The 26,779-nt window shown below is 36.1% G+C and overlaps 1 protein-coding gene across 1 annotated transcript in view; it reads right to left on the bottom strand.

Moving 5' to 3' along the window:
• The window catches only part of LOC150107023 (sorting nexin-17-like), a 206,827-nt gene that overhangs the window by 155,754 nt on the left and 24,294 nt on the right, over positions 1-26,779 (bottom strand). Inside the window, exon 2 of the mRNA XM_090392897.1 lies at positions 12,528-12,602. Coding sequence (XP_090249023.1) covers positions 12,528-12,602 — 75 coding nt within the window. The remainder of the gene's footprint in view (positions 1-12,527; positions 12,603-26,779) is intronic.

The raw sequence follows: 26,779 nt of genomic DNA, 5'->3' as shown, positions 1-26,779 counted from the left end.
CCCACATTCAACAGTAAACAAAACAAGACTAAGAATGGTGCACTCATGCACACAAGAGAGGAACAAAGGGATTATTGCAAATAAATGCTTTGTGTGGGCTGGGATCAAGAGCAAAGTAATCTGTTGATATTCTTTTTTGAGGAGGTGGTACTAGTATCTGGGTGGAGAGGATTATTTAATGGGGAAGGCTGTTACACAGAACCAAGATTGATGAAATGAAATGGAAGATGAATGAGAGCAGCAGGTTCAGTGAGTCATCAGTTTATAGGTAAAAGGATGCTGGCCAGCTGTTACTCGTGTTATTGATTAAGCAGAAATGGAGACATGATTGATGCCAACTCTCCTGAACAGCACTCATTGCAAATTCTGTAAAAGGAATACAATGAGGAAACTGATTCTCTTTAACTTCCTGTGTCCACCATCAACCACGGAGTTCTGATTTTTCTATCCTTGCAGACAACCTCACCACATGCCTCTCTGGATGAATCAGTCAATGTTTTCTTCAGGATTTGCCAATGAATCTCAAAGGTTTGGTCCCTATTCTCAAACACTCATTTTGTGTATTTTAGTCTACAGTTCACATCTGAGAGCTGCTCAACTTCTATTCGCTTTAAAACTTTCTTATATATACTTCTTTTCGATATGAAATTCAATTTTATCCTGTTCAAGACTAAACGGTGATTAATTCTAATTTCAAATCCTCCGTACACTCTAGTGTCCTGTGTCTTGCACCACCAGTGAGAAAATATCACTACCAACAATAACATAGTCAATGAGATTTTTCTTATTCTTTGCCTATTCTCTCCATGTGAATTTCTGCACATTTTTATGTTCAAACATTGTGTTAGTAATAACCAGTCCATGTCCTGAGCAGAAATCCAGCAGGCATTTGCTCTTATGATTAGCTTTCTCCAAATTTTTCCCAAAATATTTTTGTATATCTGGCAATCATTTCCTACTCAGCTATTTAGATCCACAAGGACCAACTTTTCCTTTTTCATTGTGTCAGTTGCTTTCTCTGAAGCCTCAAAAAATTTCTCCACTTCTACCGTAGTAGACCCTTCTGAGGCACAAATAAGTCTCATTGTCCAGTTCCCCATTCCAATATTTGCCCACATCATTCTACTTGATATTGCTTGCCATTCAAGAAAGTTAGCCTCATATTTATTATTATTATTAATAAGCGACACCTCCAGGGAGCTCAAGGACTCATCGAGGGAGGGCTCCTACTCTACAGCTACTCTGTCTCCACCACCAACTACACCAATGCCATCTACCACCAACCCACGCTAATATTTTCACAGACAATCACAAACATCCATGCCCATGGCAGGATTCGAACCGGCAGCCTTTTGGCTGGAGAACAGATACGCTAACCACTCAGCCAGCCAGGCCAGCTAATTATATTTAGTGTTGAATACTATAGCTACTCCTTTTCCCTGACTGTTATTTCCTGAATATAACATTTTGTATTTATTGATCAGATCTCACCAAATTTTGTCTTTTTTTGTTTCAGTTACCCCTATTATTTCAATCTGGTACTTATCCAATTCCTCAGCTAGCTCCATTTCTTTGCCATTCAGGCTTCTTATGTTGATAGTACGAATCTTGAACTCTGATTATGATGAGTTGGAGTGTGTTTCAGGATTTGTTCCAGTAACTGACTTTTTGTTGTTCATCCTGGTTCCATGGCAAAAACAATGGGGGCCTTGTTTAACCGGGCAACACCCCAGCCAGCATGAAATTCTGCCATGTTATACCATCATTTTATATTGTAGTTTAAGCCAATAAGAATACAATTTGGTGGTCTAATTCCCAAATTGCCAGCCCATTCTCATTCATTCAATGTCTAGGTAGATACCTTATAGGGTGCACCATGAGAAGGTGAGGATTGGACATTAGGTCAGAAGCCCTGGCTGGTTCTCCACATTCCTTTAAAGGCTAAGTGGAGGTCTCCTCTCAGTTATACAGCTTTGACTCTTAAGTATCCCAGTCTCAGATGATAATGATAATAACAATATGCGATAAACAGATTCATTCAATTCATAAAGCAAAACAATATATGCAATTGTGTGCTTACAAATTCATCATATATAGTTCAAATATATTTTACGAGTTTGGTATGCATGAATTATGTAAAGAAATAATAGAAATTATCAATTATACGAATCATTAATAAATAATATCAAGAGCAATAAAAAAAGGAAGAGAAACAATCACAAAACAGTTTATATTTCTAGAACCAATAGAAAGAAATTATTTATTTTGGGAAGAAAAAAAAAACGGTTATTCTTCTTATTCAACTTTCAACATTTAAATTACAAGAGGTACTGCAGTGTACCTCTTGTAATTTAACTAACAAGAGCAGAGCACTCGGCCTGGGCACAATACTCAAGGGACCAACATGGAAAACAAACAGCAAAGAAAAGTATATTTCTTATTCAATTTCTTAATATTTCTTGTGTATCAAGGATTTAGGCCTAGCATGGCCTGTTCTGGGCTCAGAAGTGATCATTGAATCGTTTAAGAGGACGTCCTGATTTTCTTTTTTCCTAATGGCTTGTACTTTGAGGCTTGTTTTGGTAATTTTTTTGTTTTCATTCTTTGAACGTGTTCCATCCATTTATGTTTATATTTTTTAATTTTTTCTATTACTGGTTCTTGGTTTAATTATTTCATAATTTCTTCGTTTCTTTTGTGATCAAATAGGGTATACTTTGCAGTTTTTCTCATAAACTTCATTTCTGCTGTTATTAATCTTTGTTTGTCTTTTTGTTTTATTGTCCAGATTTCGCTTCCATACATTAAGAGTGGTAGGGGTAATGTATTGTATACTTTTAGCCTGGTTTGTTTTTTAACTAGGTTTGATTTAAACATAGAGTTAATTACACCTGTTATTTTTAAACATTTTGCAATATTTATTTCTTTTTCAATTTCATATGTGATCATACATCCTAGGTATTTAATGAATTCACTTGTTCTAAGATCGTGTTATCTGTTACTATTTTAGTTCTTGCTGGATCTTGTCCTTTAAAGGCCATAGTTTTTGATTTTTCTGTTGATATTATCATACCATAATCATTGGCTATCTCATTTAGATCTAAAATGGCTTTCTGTAAGTTATCTTCAGAATTTGTAATTATTATTTAGTCGTCGGCAAAAAGGAGAGTGCTTAAGTTCACTGTAGGAGAAAGTTTAATTCCTTCATGTAAATTTTTATTCCATTTTATTATTATTTCATTTAAGTAAATATTAAAAAGAGTTGCTGAGAGGGGACATCCCTGTCAAATCCCTTGGTTTATCTCTCTTGTATATGAGAGCTTGTGATTTAATCTTATTTGTATTTGATTATTTTCATATATACTTGTGATAGCTTTTAGGATATTATTTAGTATTTGTCATCATCACCATCAAATTCCTGCCATGTACCCTCAAGGGGTGTACAGGATATGACAGTACTACATGAAAAAATTACATCATTACTAACTTCCTATCTACAATTTTCCTCCAAATCAGTCTGTTACTTGTCAAGACTCCAACATTATCAGATCTTATATTTCTATCGTCTAAGGCACTTTGTACCGTATCAATCCACCTATATCTTGGTTTTCCTCTGGGTCGTTTTCCTGCCAACCTGGCAGAGAACACTTGTTTTGCTAATCTTTCCTCTCCCATTCTATTTAAGTGACCATACCATCTGAGATTAGCTCTGCTAACGCATTCCTGGATGCTGACAATGTCATGTTCTTTCCTAATATCCTCATTTTTAATATGATATTGCCATTGATGCCATCTGTTCACGCCTCTAATCTTTCTCAGGACTCTCATATCTGCGGTCTCTAGTCTTTGGTCAAGTGTTTTACTTCTGACCCAGCTCTCAGATCCATAAGTTAAAATTGGTTTGAACACAGTCTTGTATAGAGCTAATTTAGTGTTCCGACTAATTTCTTTCTTATTCCATATGAATTTATTCAACTGACTTCCCACGATACCAGCTTTCTGATTCTGTTGTCTATTTCTATATTTAGTTTACCATCTTCAGTAAAAATTGTGCCTAAGTAGCTGAAATGTTTTACTTGTTCCACAGGTTCTCCATTCACAACACAGTTGACATTTTCAATGATTCTGCCTATTTTCATTGTCTTTGTCTTTTTATTGCTGACCTTCATACCATATCTATTACAACAGCTATTCAATTTAGTCAGAGAATCTTGCAGACTTGTAGCAGATTTATTTAGAAGTATAACATCATCCGCATAAAGCAAAGAGCTGACATTAACATCTCCAATTTTGATATCAGGTTTAATACCACATTCCTTCATAATGTGATCCATATAGATAATGAATAACAGAGGGGATAATGTACATCCTTGTCTCACACCAGATTTAACATTAAACCATCTTCCTGTACTTCCTTCAATTCTAACTGCTGACTCACAACTCAAATAAAGACTAAGTATTGCTTGATATAATGCCCCATTGACACCATATAACTGCAGCGTATTGAATAGCTTCTCTCTTGGCACCTTGTCATATGCCTTTTCCAAATCGACAAAACTTAAATACAGATCTTTGTTATATTCCCATGCTTTCTCGACTATTTGTCGTAAAGTGAAGATCTGATCCTGACAGCCTCTATTTGGCCTGAATCCAGCTTGTTCTTCACCAAGCTTTTCTTCCACAATTCTTCTCAACTGTTTCTCAAGTATACTTGCATAGATCTTGCCAGGAACACTCAGTAGGGAAATACCTCTGTAATTCTCACATTCAGTTTTATTTCCCTTTTTATATATGGGTACTATGAGAGCTCTACTCCAATCATCGGGAATTCGTCCCTCTGTCCAGGCTTTCTGAACTATGCAGTGCAGCCACTGTAAGAATCTTATACCACCATACTTCAGCATTTCTGGTCGAATATCATCTACTCCTGCTGCCTTTCCACATTTCAAGCCTTTGATAGCTTTTTCTACTTCAAGTATGGATATGTATTCCTGACTGCATGCCTGGTCAGTGTTTTTTATCACTGTGCTGTCATCACTGCTTGTTTCATTTAGCAGTTTTTCAAAGTAATTACTCCATACTTCAAGGATATCTTTTTCTCCTGTTTTCATTTCACCTTTATCATCTCTAATTCCTTTTACAGCACTCTTTCCTCCATTCCTAAGCTTTTTCAACAACCTCCAGAATATTTTGCCACCTTCTTGATATTTATTTTCTATATTCTTGCCAAAGTCCTCCCATGACTTTTGTTTAGCTAGTTTTACACACTGTTTAGCTTCCTTACATTTGTCTCTGTATTCTGTAAGAGTAAAAGCTGACTTATTTGCAAGGAACTTTTGATATGCTTTCTTCTTTTCCTTCACTGCCTCTTTAACTTCCTGTGTCCACAAGGGAGTTCTGATTTTTTTATCTTTGCACACAACCTCACCACATGCCTCTCTGGCAGAATCAATCAATGTTTCCTTCAGAGTTTGCCACTGAATCTCCAAGGTTTGATTCCTGTTCTCAAACTCTTTCATTTTCTTTTCAATAATATTTCTGTATTTTAGTCTACAGTTTACATCTGAGAGCTGCTCAACTTTTATTCGCTTTAAAACTTTCTTACATGTTATTCTTTTCAATATGAAATTCAATTTTATCCTGCTCAAGACTAAATAGTGATCACTTCCAATTTCAAATCCTCTGTATACTCTGGTGTCCTGCACCAGGGAGAAAACATCACTATCAACAATAACATAGTCAATGAGACTTTTCTTATTCCTAGCCTCTTCTCTCCATGTGAATTTGTGCACATTTTTATGTTGGAACATGGTGTTAGTAATAACCAGTCCATGTCCTGAGCAGAAATCCAACAGATATTTGCCATTATTATTAGCTTTGCTCTTTTCTCCAAATTTTCCCAAAATATTTTTGAATGTCTCACAATCATTTCCTACTCTATTTAGATCCCCAACAAGGACCAACTTTTCCTTTTTCATTGTGTCAGTTGCTTTTTCTAAAGCCTCAAAAAATTCCTCCACTTCTACCTTAGTAGAACCTTCTGTGGGACCATAGGCACAAATAAGTCTCATTGTCCAGTTCCCCATTCTCATATTTGCCCACATTACTCTACTTGAGACTGACTGCCATTCAAGAAGATTAGCCTCATATTTTGTGTTGAATACTATGGCTACTCCTTCTTTTCCTTGATTGTTATTGCCTGAATATAACATTTTGTATTTATTGCTCAGAAAGATCTCACCAGTTTTGGTCTTTTTTGTTTGTCACCCCTATTCTGTTGATCTGGTACTTATCTCATTCCTCAGCTAGCTCCATTTCTTTGCCATTTAGGCTTCTTACGTTGATAGTACCGATCTTTAACTCTGGTGATGTTGAGTTGGGGTTTGTTTTCAGATTTGTTCCAGTAGCTGACTTTTCGCTGTTCGCCCTGGTTCCCTGGCGAAAACAACGTGGGCCTTGTTTAACCGGGCGACGCCCCAGCTGGCATGAAATTTTGTCATGTTGTACCATCATTTTTTATTTTGGTTTAACCAATAAGAATACAATTTGGTCGGCTAAATCCCAAATTGCCAGCCCATCCTCGTTCGTTCAGTATCAAAGTAGATACCCAACAGGGTGCACCACGAGAAGGTGAGGATTGGACATTAGGTCTGAAGCCCTGGTCGGTTCTCCGCATTCCTTTAAAGGCTATGTGGAGGTCTCCTCTCAGTTATACAGCTTTGACCCTTAAGCACCCCTGTTAAATAATATGTTTCTTTAAACTTTGTCAAATGCTTTTTCAAAGTCAATAAATGCAATATGTGTTTCTAAATTGTATTCTCTTCTTTTCTCTATTATTAATTTTAGGTAAAAGGCCAGGTCTATACATGATCGTCCTTTTCTAAATCCATTCTGTACTTCTAAAATAAAGTTTTCGGAATATTTCATTAGTTTGCTATTTAAAATTCTGCTATATATTTTGTAACAGGAATTTAGTATACTGATACCTCTATAGTTTTTAGTGTCATCTCTATTACCTTTTTTAAAGATAGGAATCACAATTGCTTTTTTCCATTCTATTGGGGGGATACCAGATGAATAAATTTTATTCAAAAATAATAAGAGTCTTGATTTGAATCTTGTTCCTCCGTATTTATATAGTTCTGAACCTAGCTTATCTTCTCCAGGTGATTTTCCATTTCTTGTTTCTTTCAGGCTGATTTCTAATTCTTCTTTAGTCATTTCCTTTTCATTTTCATTAATTGTTTGCCAGTTGTCTTTTTTAAAATATTTGTCTGTCCACAGTTCTGTGTAGTAATTTAGAAATTCTTCTAATTTCAATTCGGTGTTTAATTTTATGTTTTCTTTGGTATCTGCATTTAAGTGTTTCAAAATCTTATATACATTGGGTCATATTTTATATAAATCATGTTCTAAATTAGAAACAAATTTGTTACATGATTCTCTATGTCTTTTTCTGACTTCTCTTTTAGCTATGGCTCTTATTCTTTTATATTCTATTTCATCTTCTAATCTTTTACTGCTTAACCATTTATGATAGGCTTCTTTTTGATTATTTCTTTTATTGTATCATCCCAGATCTTCAGTTTTTTCTTTTATCGAATTTTTTGGTCTTTCCTAAGCTTTCATTTGCTGCTGCATTTAGTAGTTTTTATATCAAGCCATTCTATTTCTATTTCTTCATTTTGTTTTATTTTATCTAGATATTCTTTATTTCTTTGTTAATATAGCCATTATACATTTGTGTCATTCAATAGTCTAATTTTATAAACAAATGTTTCAAATTTTCTATCTGTTCTTGTTACTTGTATCCATTTAGGTGGTAATCTTAATTTTATTTTAACAAGGAAGTGGTCACTGCTTATTTCATATCCTCTGTGAACTCTAACATCTAGTGAAAATTTTGATGTCTTTTCATTTAATATAAAGTAATCTAATATTGATTTCCATCCTCTTGCTGCCCAAGTATATTTATGTATGTCTTTATGTTTATAGAAGGAATTCATTATTTTTAGGTTATTATAAACTACAAAGTCAATCAATTTTTTACCATTTCTGTTTAGAGTATGTTCTCCATGTATTCCTATATTACTATTAATTTTCGTGTTTCCAATTCTTGCATTTAAGTCTCCTGCTAAAATTATGTAATCATTTTTATTTATTTTATTATGTATGTTTTGTAGCTGATTATAAAAATCAATATTATCCTGTTCTCGTCCTCCTTCTGGGGCATATAAACCAATTATTGTTAAATAGCCTCTATCTATTTTTATTCTAGCTTCTATTATTCTTTCATTCCATAATTTATAATGTTTTAACTGTTTTGAAAGGGAGTTATGAATCCAAATCATGACTCCTGCTTATGCTCTTTAGTCTCTGTCAACTCCACTGTATATCACATTAAAATTTTCAGTTCTCATAGTTCCTTAATTTCTTTTTTGTTTCAGTGATTACTGCTATTTTAAAATTTCTTCATTTAATAGTTGGTCTAATTCTATTTCTTTATATGCTATTCCTCTTACATTCCAGTTTGCTATGTGTATTATATTTTGTCGTTTCCATTTTTGTTTTACCTTTTCCATTCCAGGGTCATTTTCCATAGATTCAATCCGATTATCTTTTTCCGTCAGCTTACAAGTAGAATTATGTTCTCCATGTCATTGGACTAGCCTGACGATGGAATAGTTCAGTGGTAGGGCTGCTACCTTAAGGCTTCTGAACTAGCCTTCTTCCAAATTTAAACCCATAGGAGGAATACGGTATATTGAAAGGGGAAAGAGTAGATTATAGAAGAATTATAGTAAGGTTTATAGAGAGAGCATAGTCGTAAGGTCAGAAATGAAAAGACCCCATGGCCCTCGAGTACTCTAATAGCATAAGGGTCATAAAATAAGAAGAGTTGGCTGATAAGCTTTATAGGAAAGATTAAAGTAAGTGATCTTCCTCAAAGTAGAAGAAGAAGAGGATAGATCCAGCTAGGGGTCCATGGGAGTGCCACTTCCCTTACAATCAAGATGATCGCCCCTTATGGCCAATATTTATTAATGTATCATTAAAAGAAAAACTTAAGTAAAAATTAAAAATTAAGACATTTTCAGATTAGAGTACATTTTTATCTCACATGTAAAATTTGGAGATATATTAGTATTTTGCATCTGAGCACAGAAAAAGATACCTAGTTATTTCACTACTATATGGTCAATAAGAACAGACATGAGATAGGAGATACATAAAATATGAGATACATTAAACTGACACTAGCAGAGACATATCACTGTTCTTGCTAACATGCATAACTGTACACTGATTTGTACCTTTTTAGTGAAGCCCATCCATCTGCCATTCAGCTAGTAGATATGTTTCACCAATTTTGCTTGACACAATGTTGACATATGTTCTTAGAGATAAGTTACCAGTTATTCCTAACAAAAGATAAGATTGAGTGGTTGAAGAAATGACTGGCAGATGGTATACTACAGAAACGAAAGAAGGAGGAGATGCAAGGGAAGAGAAGTCAGAGTATGAAAGAGCGAGAGCATGAGAATAAGAACAGGATTTTGTATGGTGATTCACTGCGAAGAGAATGTGATGTGGTTATATTTTCCTGGAACCAAGATTAAGGATATTAGTGCTATGTAAGGAGCAGAGAGTGAAGGTGAAAAAAATACTTATTTTGGCTGGTACAAATGATTTAGCAAAAGTGTGGTATGTGAAAAAATATGAAAGAGCTGCCAATGCATGTCAAAAATAAGAGTGAGAAAGCAGAAGTTGCAAGTCTGTTGCCATGGTATGATAGAGGAGAGCTGGGTCAAAGAGTCATTAACTTGAATGAGTCAGCATGTAGAATGTGCAGAAGAAATGAAGTGGAATTTGTGGATGTGTGGAGCAAGTCTGATTGAAGGAGCAATTTATATAAAGTGGATGGCTTGCATTTGAAGGAATTCAGGGTCAGGAGTCTTGAGAAAGTATTGTTCAGTGAGAGTTCAGAAGTGCTGATTCAGGGTAACTGGAATATTGAGGGGGGGGTATGCAGGTGAGCATAGGTTCAGGCTCATTATTGGGACAGTGATCACATGATGCTAAATGTAGCATCAATTAGTGGACTGAGCAACACAACATTTAAGAAAGGCTGGGGAATGAAGAGGTTATGGCAGTTTATGTACACTAATGCCAGAAGTATTCAAAATAAGTGTGAGGAGAGGGCATTGATTAGTTCAACTCAACTAAAATTTATGGGAATTAGTAAAATTTGGTTGACCAAGGATGATACAGTCATAGGAATAGAATGTAAAGGATATAGTATCTTCATACTGCTAGTCTATTTAAATCTTACTTCAGGATTTCTACATCACTTTCATTTACCATTGCTCTTCCCAGTTTAGAATCATCAGCAGACAACTGAATATTTGTCCATCAGCAATATCAGCTGTCCTCTAATCCAAATCACCAGATTCATATCCATGCTCATTTGCTCCAAATTATGCAAGAGGGCTTTTTGCTAATAATGGCAAGGAATTGAAGTCAAAAATAGTAGAATACATCGGGACAGAGATTACTGCAGAGTCTCAATGTGAACACAGCCATATGATTAAATCGGCACATGTATTACGAAAATGTGCAAGGGAGTTATCAGTTCCCCAGACCAAGTTGTTTAAAATTTAAGCCTCAGTACTGGGAAGGCATCAGTGGAGTGGAAAGAGGACAAAACAGTCCCAATGCATAAATGAGGGTTCAAGACAGAAGTAGCAAATTATAGGTCAATCAACATCTCAAGAATGGTGGTTAAAGTATTGGAGAAATTGGTGAAAGACAGAATTCGAGACTTGGTGAACAGGAATAATACTCTATAATGGATAACATGGTTTTGTGAAGGGCTTGTCTTAGTAATTTGTTAAGTAATTATAGTTTTTTTTTTTTTGCTTTAGTTTTGCTTTTATAATAAAGCAAAAATGAAGTTGGATAAGGGAAATGGCTACTCACTGATATTGCTTGATTTTGCAAAGGCATTTGACATGATTCTACATAGAACTGAGTTGTATAAATTGGAGCAAATAGGCATGGATATGAATCTGATGATTTGGATTAGAGAACAGCTGATATTGCTGATGGACAGATATTCAGTTGTGTGCTGATGATTCTAAAATGGTAAATGAAAGTGCTGTAGAAATCCTGAAGTAAGACTTCAATAGACTAGCAGTATGGACAAAGATAAATGGCTGCCAATTTAATGTATCCAAATGCAAGGTGATGCTTTGGAAAGAGAACACAGGCTGTGTACTATATTGATGGAACTGCAGTGCAGGAAATTGATGAACTTTCCTGTAATTCTTGCCAAGGATTTGAGGGCGATTGTAGATGGAGAGAGTTAAAGTTTAGAAGGCACATCGTGAAGGTAGCCAAAATAGCACATTAGATTATGTCAGTGGTTCTTAACTGGTGTTCCCCAAGTGAAAGATGTCACATGATACAGTTCTGAGTGTAATTGGCTACTTGGAATAAAAATGTCGAGGGAATTATTTCTGCTATAACAGAACAATTAACAATATTAGAAGAAAAGATTTCAAGTTACTTTCTTTCCTTGAATACACACAATTATGACTGAATACGAAATCCATTTGGCACAGTCAATACGTCGAACTGTGAATTTTCGTTACAAGAAGAAGAACAATTAGCTACCCTGTCAATGGATCATACTCTAAAAATGAAATTCTCTGAAATAACTTTTCAGGAATTTTGTATTTTTGTTCAAACCGAATATCCAGCTCTCTCCACAAGGGCACTGAAAATTTTATTACAGTTTTCAACATCATATTTGTGTCAGCTCAGTTTCTCAATATTAATCCATATAAATATAGACAAAGAGATGAGGGTAGCTATATCACATATTAGACCTGAAATGTGATATGTCAGCCTGGTTGACCGAGTGGTTAGCATATCCGGTCTCCAGCCAAGAGGTTGCAGGTTCAAATCCCACCTGTGGGCATGGATGTTTGTGATTGTCTGTGAAAATACTACACCAACTGGTGGTCAGCAGTTGGTGTAGATGATGAAGGTGGTGGTGGAGACAGAGAGATGTAGAGTAGGTGCCCTCCCTCGATGAGTCTTTGGACTCTCTGGAGGTGTTACGTAATAACAATATTGCTGAAACCTGCAAAAGCCGGCAAGCTCAAGTATCGCACTAAAATAAGTTTCATTTTTATAAAGGGCAAGTCCATGCATATGTTTATTGTTAGTTTTATGATCCTTATGCTTTTGGTGTTCCCCAAATTTTTCTTATAATCAAAAGTATTCCGTGACTTTGAAAAAGTTAAGAACCACTGGATTATGTGGTTGTTGAAGAATACACTAACAAGCAAGGATTGGTTTTTAAGAGACAGATAAAAAAAGATTTTAAAGAATGAAAAGAGATGAATGGGCTGCCAATTTTTCATTCATTAATAATGAATAATATCAAATTGGTGAATTTATAATTCAAGTTGTATAAAGTAAATAAAGTTAATGCAATCATCTTATATAACACAACTTACCTGATCATGTAGATTATGCAGCTGCCGATAACGGACAGTACAGTGGAAGGCTCCATTTACATGTACATTATAAGCCTAAAAACAAAACAATTTATTATTTCTCTTATAACCTTATTATTATTGTTATTGTTTTTGCTGTTAACAGATATCTTCATGGAGTCAAAAGACTTTTCATGGGATGCCCACAACATCACAGTTCATAATATACCTATCCTACCATCCACAATCCAATCAGAAATTCACCATGGGAGGCAGAAGCTAACCAGTATTCACACAGTACCTCCTCCTTAAACTGATTCACTAACGAAGAACTAACAACAACCGCAAAAAAACCATTCCACTTATTTACCACCTTGGTAGCAAAAAATCTAGATGTCAGATTCTTTCTAATTAAAGGTTCATTCAACTTCCATTGATGATCTTTTATTCTATCCCTACTTCCACATCACCAAGAAACCCAGGCAACCAAATCTGAGCCATATAGTCCAGACGAGGGCATATTAGACTTATAAAGAGGAATAATGACTTTTTTGTCCATACTAGTCAACGTATTTTTGAGCATCCAGGTGATCTTTTGAATTGTTTTGACAATTTTTGCAATATGACATCGTAATTTCAGTTCCCTATCAACCATAATACCCAGATCCCTCGCTTCATCAATTTCCAGCAATAAAATCCCATCAATAGAATACACAGACTAAAATGTTTCCTGTCCAAAGTGAATAACTTTACATTTAGTAACATTAAAAGAAAAACTTCTATCCTTTGACCACACTTATTCAAAAGCAATATTGCGATCCTGAAGGATCGCTATATCGCTTTTATTTACTATAGCTCTTCCCAACTTAACATCATCAGCAGACAATTGGATATCACTCTTCAAATTATCTCAAATAATCTATGACTCTGCTCGACCATATACTACTCTCTGATACCTATAAATCAAAGGAGTCAGGGACTCCTCGTGGAGGCCATCGAGGAGTCCCTCGATACTTATTATTGAATTTAATCACACTGCTTGCACTCACAACATCCAATGACAATCCATTTGAATCATGCACCACCCTATGAGAGAAAAAGCTAGCCCTCACCCATTCTTAGCAGCATTCATTCTCAGTTTCCAAGATGTCCTCTTGTCCTTTCCCCACCCTCCATAAATTGAAAAATTCCATCAATTGAAATCCTGTATGACTCTTTCAGAAGTTTGTAAGTCCCAATCGTATCACCCATCTTTCTCCTGTTTGCTAATGCAAACAGGAGAAAAATGCAGTCTACAAATTCTCAATCTGTCTTCATAATCAATATTCCATAATCCTGATATCATTTTTAATATTTTCTCCTTTGCACTCTCTCCAATATATCAGAATCACAACAGAAACCAGGAGATCAGACCTGTGCACAATAGTCCAAGCAGTACCATTGACAGGGTGTAGCATAGAGGTAGCCTGCCTCACAGTGCAGCTTAATAAGGGCGCTCATTCAGCCATACTGTGTTAGACACCGTCACTATGCTAACAATTCCTGTTAGCGTAGCAAGTGCAGAAAGAAGTTTTTCCAAGCTTAAACTGATTAAAAATTATTTGCAAACAGCAATGACCCAAGAAAGATTGGTTGGTCTAGCAACTATAATGATAGAGGCAGACATAGCTTATAATTTAAATTTAGAAGAGCTTATAAACAGTTATATTGGTGATATCCCCGTAGAGCAAACATTTAATTAATATTATTATATATTCATTTTGCATGAATGTTTCTCTTGTAATAAAAAGAAAATTGCAATTGGAGATTTTCTTATATTTTTGTCTTATAATCCATCAGGGGTGATATTTAATTGTTTGCCTCAGGGTGCGATCTAATCTGCTGACGGCCCCAAGTCCAAGTCTTATAAAGACCTTGTAAAGAGGCAAAATGACATACTTATCTTTACATATGAAGATTTGTTTCAGCATTGCAATTATCTTTTGAGTTGTATTTGCAATCTTTGCAACATGGCCCCTGAACTTCAACTTTCTATCTACTAACACTCCAAGATCCCTGACCTCATCGATTTCTTCAAGCATAATCCCAATATAATACGCCATTGGATATCTAATCATGCCCAAGTGATAAACTTTACATTTGCTGACATTGAACTGACATCCATTTTCCCATGCTCACAATTTCAGCCTATTCAAATAATTCTGCAAGTACTGCATATCAGCAGCATTCCTGATTACTCTACCTATCTTTGTCATCAGCAAAATAGCTGTATGTTGCTTGTCAAATCCTTCCCAATATCATTAATTATAGATTGAATAACAGTGGACCAAGCTCTGATCCTTGTGGTACACCACTGGTTATTTTTTTCATTTTTTATTATTATTATTATTTTTTTTTATTATTAATCTTTGTACTAGTTATAGGCAGTACTACCCTTACATCACATCCAGACTTGATATAGGCCTACACCTTTACAAGTGTTTTACCCTATGCCTGTTCTAGTTATCATTGTAGTCATTCTCTGGTGGCAACGCCATGACACCAGTGTGCCCTGCAGGGCCCTCAAGGAAAGAACTTTTATATCCTTCTGTGTAAGCCCAAGCTGTTTTAAGTACTTATAACTATCTGCGCTCCATACGGCATGTAAAGTGATGGTGGCGCTGGCAAACCTTGGAGTTGCCCCATGCTCCTCCCGTTACTAACTAGATCTTGGTTATTCTTATAATAATTTACCTTATTATTATGGCTATAGGCTAGTGGGCACCCTGTTCCGACCACCTGGGCATCACTAAGTCTGGCTTACGCAAACCCAAACTTAATTTCTTGTGTTCTGCAGGTGCTGAACACAAGAAATTAAGGTACCTTGATAATGGGACCAGCCTTTAGCCCGTCTAAAATCTTCTTGTATTAATGGGATATAGAAAGCCTCTCTGCAGATAGGGGAAGAAGATAGTTCTAACTTCGTGATTCTGGACAGCCGCAGGCATGGGATCAGCCATCTAAGTGATGGAATCCCGAGCACACTGTCATTAACCCTCGTGTGGAAATATGCAGTAGGGGTGTCAGGTGGCAGTTGGAGCCATGATCTCATGGCTGAACAGATAGTCCTGTCCATTTGGGACAGTATCGAGATATATATCCTACCAAGCACCAACTTGTGGAAAAGCGAGGTAGTAGATAGTGGGAAAGGTGAAACAGTCTTTGCTGGGGCTTGAGAGGAGCTTTCCTCAAAAAAAGTGACCCCAGCTTCTAGGATAGAAGGGACAGAAGAACTTGCCTTTGGGATGAACATGATACTGAGGTATCTCCACTCTTCCACGATGGTCAAAGCATGCAACGGCCTCCTGTGCAGGGAAAACTCTATAGTCTCAACTTTAAGCTTCTTGTCACGACCAGAGGGGACAAGGGCTAAAGAGCAGGTTGGTTTAGTTTCTCTACATTAATAGAAAGGTCTCAAATAGAGAAAAAGTCAACTGCCTTGTGAAGGAGTCCCTGCAAGCCTGCCTTAGTAGAGGCTACAAGAATAAGATCATCCGCAAAGGCCATAGCATTAAGGGAAGAAGCGCCTAGAGAGTGGCCTATATGGCTAGGAAGAGAGTGAAGAAACTTATCTATAGAGGATAATCCTGGCGAACACCCCGCACTGCGGGAATAGAAGTTGCACGGGACCCTGTAGTGATAGTGATGGAGCTACCCAAGTATAGCTCCATAACATAGGAAAGAAAGGGTTCTGGACATCCAGCAATAGACAGCGCTCGAAGGAAAGCAGGAAAAATCCTTAAATCTTGCAGACTCACATCCCCCATATACCACTTTTTGATATCTGTCAATCAGTCATCCTCTTATCCACACTAATAATCTATAATCCAAACCCATATTCTCTAATTTATGCAACAGTCCACCATGCTGTATTCTGTCAAAAGTCTTAGCAAAATCCAAAAGTATCATGGTGTATTTAGGTATAGGCCTAGAGTGGCAAATTTTGAGGGGGCGGCAGAAATTTCTGGGCTCTCATTTTTGTAATTATATTTATATTACGAATTTACGATATAAATAGGTTATGCATGTAAATCAACATGTTCATTAAATATGGGGGGGTGGCACTTTCTGCAGGCTTAGGGGCAGGGAATACCTAAATACACCACTGGGTGTATCCATTCCTCTAGTCTAGTTAGATGGAACAATGTTATAGAATGTGAGCAAGTTGCTAAAACATGACTTTTTCATAACAGGGCAACTCGTATTTCATCAATCTCTAATACCTGTCTGACAACCACTCATTTATCCATCTCAGCAATCCAGTATCCATTACCATTTGCTTTAGCTTGCTTAAGAGATTCAAGTGCAATATTCAGTCAAATGCTTTTGCAAAGTCCAACAATATCATAGTATAGCCATTATCTTTATCCAAATCTAGCATTACTTTATTATAGAAACAAAGTAAATTGCTAAAGCAAGACCTCCCCTTAACAAAATCATGCTGACCTATAAAAAGAATCAAATTATCCATTATATATTAACTTTTAAATATTATTATATATTAATTTCTTTTAACTATATATTAAATATTAATGAATTTTTTTATGACACTACAAAAAATAATAAGCCTATAACACATGAATACTCTGAATAGAAGATAATAGTTAGAAAATCCACAATATCTAGAAACCAAAATGGATTTTTCCCTGCAAGTCACCTCATGCCACCAATAAGCAAGGTGGTGGTCTAACATCAGGCGATGAAAATATGATTAATGTTAAACATATTAATATTATCAATTAATATTTTATTTTAATTGTTGTTGTTCTTCTTTTCAGCCATTTTCAGCCACTTTCAGCCACTATTGGATGAAGGCCTCATCCAGTTCTTTCCACCTTTCTCTGTTCTTGGTAATGGTTGACCAATTTTTCCCAACATTTTAATTGTTATTACTAACAAAATCCTCATGATACATTATACTACACAAGAAATTATTAATCTTAAACAACCTAAGCATTGCCAAACAAAGTTCACTTGAAGTATTTGGCCTGACTCTTCCCATAATGCACACTTCCTTTTGGATATGAATATTGTTATGAATTATGCAAAGTGTTACCCATACCAGTTTCAATCTTTAATGAAATCACATCACATTTAATTTACATGTAGAGATATTTTGTTTGCTGACACTTCAGTTAAGGTTTAAAATAAGAAATTATTTTCTTGTCCAACAGTATAATTTACTTTGTAACCAAATGAAAAAAAATCTGCTACAATTATCTCTAATCCAATATTTTGCTATTTGCATATGGAAAATTATGACTTCTCCATTGATTTAGCTTCCCCTGATGAGACCTCAATGAAGATCAAAATTGTTCTGGGGTAGTGATCCTTCCCATAATGAAAAGCAATACAAACATTCAAATGGAAGGTGTTCTGGGTCATCTGCCTCCATGTAGAAGTAGCCTAGTCACGAAGATGATCCACATACAAACTTTGTTTGCTGATGCTTGGGTTCCAGTTTTCTCTGGAACCAAGTGAAAAAAAAAAAAAACTTTCAGCAAAGATCCCTATGAAGTCAAGAATATGCAGCAGCATACTGTATATGCTGGATTTCATAGTTGTTTTTTTTTACAATAAATAATTAAATAAATAAATAAACTCATTTTACATTACAATCAAGATCAATCCTTTCACCATTAAGAATCAAACTTAGCAATCCAACACCTTCCAGCCTCTGCTCATAAGAAATATTGAACAGGGCAGTACTTATGCACGCACACGAGGCTCTAGGTGGGGGTGCCAAAAATTAGGGCCCCCCAGAGCACTCTAGCACCTTAGGAAAAGTGTAAGTAGGAGACTACATCCAGACTACCAGATTTAGTCCAGATGCAGTTGCAAACTGCTACTATAGCCAAACAGCTAGGGCAGCCAATATCAGGATATCCAAACACAAGGACTACATCCGATTCCACTAATACAGCCACTCAGGACTGGCTGACCATGCTTTGGGTACCATCACAGGATACTCTGGTAAAATTGCAAACTTTGTTTGCTTGTACTTGATTAAATAATATAATTTAATATAATAATACAGGATTAAACAATATAATTTATTGGCAAGTATAATTTACTTTGTAACCAAGCAGAAAAGGTTTCTACAACCATAACAATAAATTTTTGGACTTCCAATATAAAATAGAGATTCAATGTACAGATAACTATTAAAATGCAAATAACAAAAAATAGAAGCAACTGAAATGAATGATTTTTATATGTTATTGAAATCTGTAAATGATAAATATCATGTAACTCACTATATTATTATTGTTGTTAATGTCATGAGTAAACTAAGGATTAGATAATCAAAACCCTGTTCTAGAGACCTAACATGGAACTTTGTCAAGCCACTTCAAATTCCATAAGCATAATGGTATGATGAAATTCTTCTACATTAAACTTTTGTCATTAATTTGTTACTTAACGAACAAAAGACAGAGATAAATGCATGATGATAAACACAAGATTACATTCTCTGGGTGTCCTGAGAAATGTGACGTGCACAAAATTACACTGTTGTCGTGAGAGAGTGGTTAAAATCACCAGCATCGAAGGGGTAACTACTGTATACCTTGGTAGACAACTTCAGAGTCACTCTATAAGGGTCAGGATAGTAGTAGGACACAACATAAAGATTCACATAATCTGTTTTTGCAAATGGGTGTATAATGGTCAAACACCAGCCACTGAGAATATAAACATTAACCATGGCCAGGGCTCAACAAATACGCTCACCCACGGTGAGTAGATTTTACTAGCTGGCAAGTAACTGCGCATGAGACGTCATAAAGTATCGTCCAAAGATCATGGCCAAGTGTATTCGAAAGCTCTTCCTCTAGTGCCCGTAAGGTTTTGTTTTCGTCGGCAAGGAGAACACGCGTCGCGGTAATTTGTTCTCTTAATAGGGCGAAGCTAGTGCAATTATGTGCAGAGCTTCTGTGAAGTAAAATTGTGCTTCAATTTAACACACAATTAGGGATTACCTTGTTATCTCGGCAGCGTTTTAGGAACGTCAGACGATTTAGTTGTCTCAATATCTTCAACCTCATTTTGTCCATTGATTCCCCCACATATAAATTAGCCAAACATTTAGCCAAAACACTCAAACACTATACTGGCAACACACCATCACACATAAAAAACTCAGTCCACTTTAAAGCCAGTATAGAAAACCTCTCACTCCAACACACAGACATAATGGTCAGTTTTGACGTCCCCTCCTTATTCACTAATGTCCCACTCTAGTAGCAAGGCTTATACGTTGGTCATACACAACTGGTAATTAGTTTACAGAATTAACAACGCACATAAAGTATATTAATTAAAGGTTACTTTAATGAATAACTTCTATATTTTGGCAACGTCACATTGCCATCTTCAGGAACATAAAGATATGGTATGTGCATGCAGGCACTAACAAAAGCAAATGAGGAAGAAAGCAAGAAACTAATATTGTTCCTAAAGTCCTAATGGTGCCCTCTGGCGGGCTAATTTGGTAGTCTTGGCAGTTGGGCTGACGTTCTCATAATGCAAGTCTCCCAAATTTGTTGAGGTTAGGAACGTTTTTTTAGAGCTGCTGATGATTCCTTGAATAATCTCTCGTATTTAAACTTGCTGTGGTGTATTATTTCTGTTTTCTTCCAACCAATTCTATGGTGGGTATCTAAGGCATGGTCTGCCAGCCCAGAGCGGCTGTACTGGTGAAACTGGATATAGTCTTTGTGTTCTGAAATCCTGATATTTGTTGTTCTGCCTGTTTGGCCAAAGTAGGACAATTTGCAGCTGCAAGGGACCTGGTATACACCAGGTAGGTCTAGGGGAAGTGGTTGGTCTTTAGTAGAGCGGATAAGGGATGCCAACTTTTTATATGGTCTGTAACAAGAAGTAAGGTCATATTTTTTGAGGATATTGGTTATTTTCTCAGAGGTGCCCTGGATGTAGTGGATGGCGATAGATTTGGTGTAATCTTTATTGTGGAGGGGGGAGGGTTGTGGTTTACTGGTTTTAGTATTTTTTGGATTTTTTGGGGGTTATAGCCATTGGCTAAGAAAGTGTTGAGGATGTGGTTTAGTTCAGTAGTTAGGGCCTTGTCACCTGAGCAGATTAATTTTGCCCTGTTATATAGTGTTTTTATAACCCCATATTGTTGTGAGGGGGGGGATTACTGGTGAATGTATCTGCCAGTATGGGTGGGTTTTCTGTAAACAGAGAAAACCAAAAATGTAAGAAAGCTAAACACTGTGTGAAATTGGCTAAACAAATGTCACGGGAGGACTTTGGTAAGAACACAGAAAATAAATATCAAGAAGGTGGCAAAATATTCTGGAGGTTGTTGAAGAAGCTTAGAAATGGAGGAAAGAGTGCTGTAAAAGGAGTTAGAGATGATAAAGGTGACATGAAAACGGGAGAAGAAGATATCCTTGAGGTATGGAGTAATTACTTCGAAAAATTGCTAAATGAAACAAGCAGTGATAGCACAGTGATAAACAACACTCAACAGGCATACAGTCAGGAATACATATCCAAACTTGAAGTAGAAAAAGCTATCAAAGGCTCGAAATGTGAAAAGGCAGCAGGAGTAGATGATATTCGACCAGAAATGCTGAATTATGGTGGTATAAAAGTCTTACAGTCGCTGCATTGCATAGTTCAAAAGTCCTGGACAGAGGAACGAAATCCCGATGATTGAAGAAAAGCTCTCATAGTACCATATAAAAAGGAAAATAAAACTAAATGTAAGAATTATAGAGATATTTCACTACTGAGTGTTCCTGGAAAGAATTAAGCAAATATACTTGAGAAACGGTTGACAAGAATTGTGGAAGAAATCCTTGGTGAGGAACAAGCTGGATTCAGGCCAAATAAAGGCTGTCAGGATCAGATCTTACCTTTACAACAAATAGTTGAGAAAGCATGGGAATATAACAAAGATCTGTATTTAAGTTTTGATTTGGAAAAGGCATATGATTTGGAAAAGGCAGAACCCCCCATTTTGAGTCTTCAAAATTCAAGTCATCAGAATTCAAGGAGAAGTGGTCTACCAGTCTGGAACTCAGGGAATTGGGCGGTGTAGGTGTCAGAACCTCCCCTTTCAAGTTTTCAAAATTCGAGTCATCAGAATTCAAGGAGATCCGGTTTACCAGTCTGGAAAATGGGGGGGGGGGCACCCCCTGTGTTCGGAGAGATTTTGGAAATACAGTACTGGGTCATAATTTAGTCACATTTATCAACAATGATATGGAGGTCAGTTTAGGGCACTGACTGACTAACAAAGATACTGTTCTCTCCCTTCCTAGACATAAGACTACAAATGGTTCATTATCCTTTTCTGTTAATAGAAAACTGATACATATGGGAAGGTACATAAACACACAACAACACAAACACTGACACCACCACCCCATCACAACAACATGGCATCACCAAAACTTACACAGAGCAAGGACTATTTATTATAAAGCAAACGACTATAACCCTTATAAAATAGGCAAAATAGTGCATGCTCCCACAACCAGCACACAAGAAAACAGCAAAATTTTATATTCAGAGTAAATCTGAAAAAATATCTAAAGTTCTCAGCAAATATAATTTCCATTCCAACTTTCAAACCACACAATCAGCTGGTTACCTTCATCCAATTCTAGGAATCAGCTTCATATACTCATGCACATCCCGGAGTGTATAAAGTTCTTTGTGTCTACAGCTTAGCCTGCTTAGGACAGACTAGTAGATCTTTAACATCTTTCTTGATGAACATAACTACATCTGCAGTCGTCTGAATGACAAGTCAAGATTGGAAGACCATACCCAATCACTATGAGAAGGCAGAAGTTCTATTTGTAAGTCTTTAGCATCAATGACTTCATTGATGCTAAAAATTCATCAGCATATTTATGAGTGTTTGATTAACTCTAAAAGGTAATGTGTTTAATTTTCTGACTTTTAAAGGTTTAATATTTGTTTTCTTGTACACCATATTGTGCAGCATGGCACTGATGTGCAAGATTACATTTGTTGCAGAATGAGCAAAATGTATGCCGTTCACAGAAAGAGATTTTTGGAAGGAGAATGAAACTGGAGAATATGTTTGCTGAAAGTGTTTCACGAGTGAATGCGAGAAGCGTGGAGAGAGAGTAAGAAGAGTGACAGCAGTGAGTTGAAAGATGAAATGTGCGATAACACAACCAACTTAGTTAGTTTGCAGGTAGTACGAGTGTGATTGTACAAATGACATGGTGGAGAATGAAGAGTGACCAGAAGGAAATGGAAAAGATAGCACACTTACATGGAGTTCTTCACAGAACTAAACATGAGATTGAGTGGTTGGAGAAATGTCTGGCAGATAGTATGATATAGATGTGAAAGAAAGCATAGCAAAACAGCAAAAGTGTGAAAATAAGGATCGAATTTTGTATAGTGATTCACTGATACACAGAATCCTTGATGAAAATGTAGCAAAATTGTGTTTTCATGGAGCTAACATAAAGGATATCGTTACACTGTAAAGGTGCAGAGAGTTAAGGTGAAGGAAATGTTTATTTTGGATAGTACAAATGATTTAGCAGATGAGAAGTGTGGTATGTGAGAACATAAAAGAGTTGCTAGTGCTTGCAAAAAAGAAGAGTGAGAAATTAAAACTGAGCCTGTTACCACAGTGTGATATAGTTGAGCTGAGCCGGGAAGCTATCATCATAATTATTTTAGAGGATTATAGTTTTATAGGATTGATACAGGGGAAATGTTTCTGCACTTGGTTAGAGAGGGAAGAACAAGACGTCATCCCTGGAAGTTGAGTATAAGTGTGGTAGGTTAAGGTGGGGGGGGGGGGGGTAGGACTAGATTTTTCACTGGGAGAGTTGCGAGGTTTGCTAGAGGCATCAGTTGTTAGCACTTTGTCTATTAATGGGGGGTTCAAGGAGAGGTATGACCAATTGTGTGGTTAGTTTGGGTCTCCTGTGATGAGTCTTCAGACTCTATGGGATGCCCGTACAATAATAATAATACGAAGATCAGAATGATGATGACTATCTACATCCCAACAAAAAGAAAAAATACAAACAAAAGCACAACAGCAATATTATCAAAAATCCCACCACTGAAATATCTTTACAAGCCATACCATTAAAACACATCCCAAATATTGAGAAGAGATGCATTTTAATTGTATGGCATTGCTGATTTCTTCATTACTGCTTTCCAGGAAAATGAAAACCAGTTATTACAGTGCTCAGAATCTCTAACTATAAGAACTAGTTAATATGCCATAAACATGAAAAGACTTTATCTACTCTCTCCTTCTTGGCAATTAAATAAAATAAACTACTACTCCTTACTCTCACACCATCTTAATTAAAATCAAGCAAACAATGCAGAAAGCTCATAACTAGCTTTTGTTATCCTTTATCTGATATTGAACTACCAAAATGGCCAGCACAGTATCATAATTATTATTATTATTATTATAACATCACACCTCCAGGGAGTCCAAAGACTCATCGAGGGAGGGTATCTACTCTACAACTCTTCGTCTCGCTACTCCACCAACCTTCATCATCTACCACCAACGCCATTTACTGCTGACTACCACCACTAGTACTTTCACAGACATCCATGCCCAAGGCGAGATTCGAACCCACAGCCTTTTGGCTGGAGAGCGGATACGCTAACCACTCGGCCAACCAGGCCATCATACTGCTGGTTGGTTTTCTTTACTGCTTGGTCTTTTGTGTTTAGTTCAAAATTTAATATTATCTAATCTTTAAATCCATCACACCTTCCAAAATTTGTTTTAGTTTATATTTTTAAAGGTTTTATTATCTATTTTTTATATATATATTGTTACTTATGTATTTAGTTTTACTTTCCACACAGTTTTCCCAACTCGCATCAATTTTTGGCTTGATTTTAAGAATTTGATCTAAATATTATCTTCACATTATCCAGGTATGTTTGACTTATTATGTGACACCTCCAAGGGCTCATCATGGGAGGGCACTCCACTCAGCTACAAACATCTTACTGTTTTCCCTCCACACACTAACATAATTCTCCCACTGCACACAACTACCACCAATGCCATCTACTGCTCATCACCAACAACAGTATTTTTTGTCTGTAAATTGCATGTGTTCTCACTAGCTGATTTACCTGTATGCAGATGAAAAATCTGAGTTTCTAGGAGTTCCCTGCTAACTCTGAAAGGGTTAGCACCTTAAACAATAAAGCTTGGCTTTTATTTATTTATAATCTTAAAAATTGGGTGCCATATGAAACTTATGTTTCACATTCTGAAGTTATTCTACAGTCATGTGTTGTGCATGATGCTCATGAAAGAGCTTGTGCTCCCAGTGCAAACACACATTTGCTGCAGAATAGTCAAATGTGAAACACATTATTATTAGCATGATTTGCAAAGAATGCCACAAGGTTCCATAAAAATGGTTAAGCCAAGAAGCAATTTTACTGCTTCTTGAAAAGTAATGAAAATGTGTTTGCAGTAGGTAAGAGAGAAAAAAAAAAGATGCAAAAGTGTTGGAAGAAATATTTTGATAAAGTGCAAACCATATTTCTAATTCGGAAAAAAAAAAAAAAAATCAAAGTGGAAAATTCAAATTTCAAGCAAGTTATGGATGGTTTAAGCATTTTATGAATAGAAACAGGATCAATCTAAGCACAGGACACAAGAAAGCAACATTAGCAAATAAAGTTGTAGCCAGCAAATTGATGGAAAACTGTGAAAAACTTGTCCAAGGTTATTTACTTTCCCAAGTGTTCAACATTGATGAAACTAGTCTCTTCTGGAAAAAGATGCTCAAAGGAATATAGATTAAGAAGGATGAAGAAAAGAAGCTGCCAAGATATAAAGCATCAAAAGATGATGTTGGGATCAAATCAGCAGACTTCAAAATGAGTCACTCCATATTATCTATCATACCAAGAGCTTGACAGTATTAAAAACATGGGAAAGTTCTGACTCCTGATAGTTTTTAAGGATGGTAATCAAAAAGTGTGTGCGAACTATGAAATTTATTTTTGAATAGAGATTTGTGAATTATATAACATGATATTGTTCTGACATCATAAAATACTCTATCTTCAGAGTGAGAACTTAGTGAAGAAAACTATCCTATTTATTGACAAGCACATCAACTCGCAGCTTAGAGTATTTGTCAAAATTTGTAAAAGTTAAATTTTTGTCCCTGAACACAACATAATTGATTCGACCAATGAATCAGCACTGCAAACTTCATGACGAGGTGCATAAGTTCATGTTCAATATTTCATGATAAAGGCAAGCCTACATTAAAAGAATTTCTAATGACTGAAAACATTGAAGATACCATAAATAACACTGGCAAAACATGGAAGCCTGGAGCAAATCTTGTCCTTCACGCAACACTGGAAGATGCGGAAGAGCTTTCCCAGCATGTTAAAAGGAACCTCCTTGAAAAAAAAAATTCTTGATACCATCAGAAACTGTATATACAGATACTAAATAAAATATACAAAAACACAAAATGAAGTCATTATCGTTTTCACATGACTCTGACCATGAAATAGGCTTCCTAATTAATTCCTAAACATTCAAGACTTGTTTGGAAATTAATTATCATATTGAGCCATTTGCATTTAGCGATTCTTCTTTTAAGAAGAATGTGGCAAACCTCTCCCCTCAGAAGAATGTCAAAAATTCATCCCATCCACATACAGTAACCAAAAATTTTTTGTTTGTTGTACACCAACAAAAACTTCAAAAGAGCAGAAAGTTTCCTAGCTTTCTCAAGTTCTGAGCAAGTGTTTTTTTTTTGCTGTAAGCTTTTATTTAAATTAATATATAATGCACTGTGTTTATGTGTTAATTAAATTTCATTCTTTGATCAGGTTTCCACAAAAGGCAAGTAGTTTAAATTTTTTTTAACAATATATTATTATTAAGAGAGACCTCCAGAGAGTCAGAGACTCATCGAGGGAGGCCACAACTACACACACCAGCTATCATACTTATTCTTGAATTCATTCACACTGCTTGCACTCACAACATCCAAAGGTAATCCATTCCAATTCACGCACCACCCTCTGAGAGAAAAATCTAGCCCTCACAAAATCTAGTCCTCTTGGAGGCCTTCATTCTCAACTTCCAAGGATGCCCTCTCGTCCTTTCCCCAACCTCCATAAATTGAAAAATTCAATTTATGGAGGTTGTTGAAATCCTGTATGATGACCCTTTCAGAAGT

The sequence above is a fragment of the Typopeltis vanoorti genome, chromosome 5 (genome assembly GCF_054136105.1).
Source record: "Typopeltis vanoorti isolate ZY-2024b chromosome 5, IOZ_Tvanoo_1.0, whole genome shotgun sequence".
Classification (NCBI taxonomy): domain Eukaryota; kingdom Metazoa; phylum Arthropoda; class Arachnida; order Uropygi; family Thelyphonidae; genus Typopeltis; species Typopeltis vanoorti.
The sequence above is the reverse complement of the archived record's forward strand: the minus strand, read 5'-3'. Positions and strand labels throughout refer to the sequence as shown.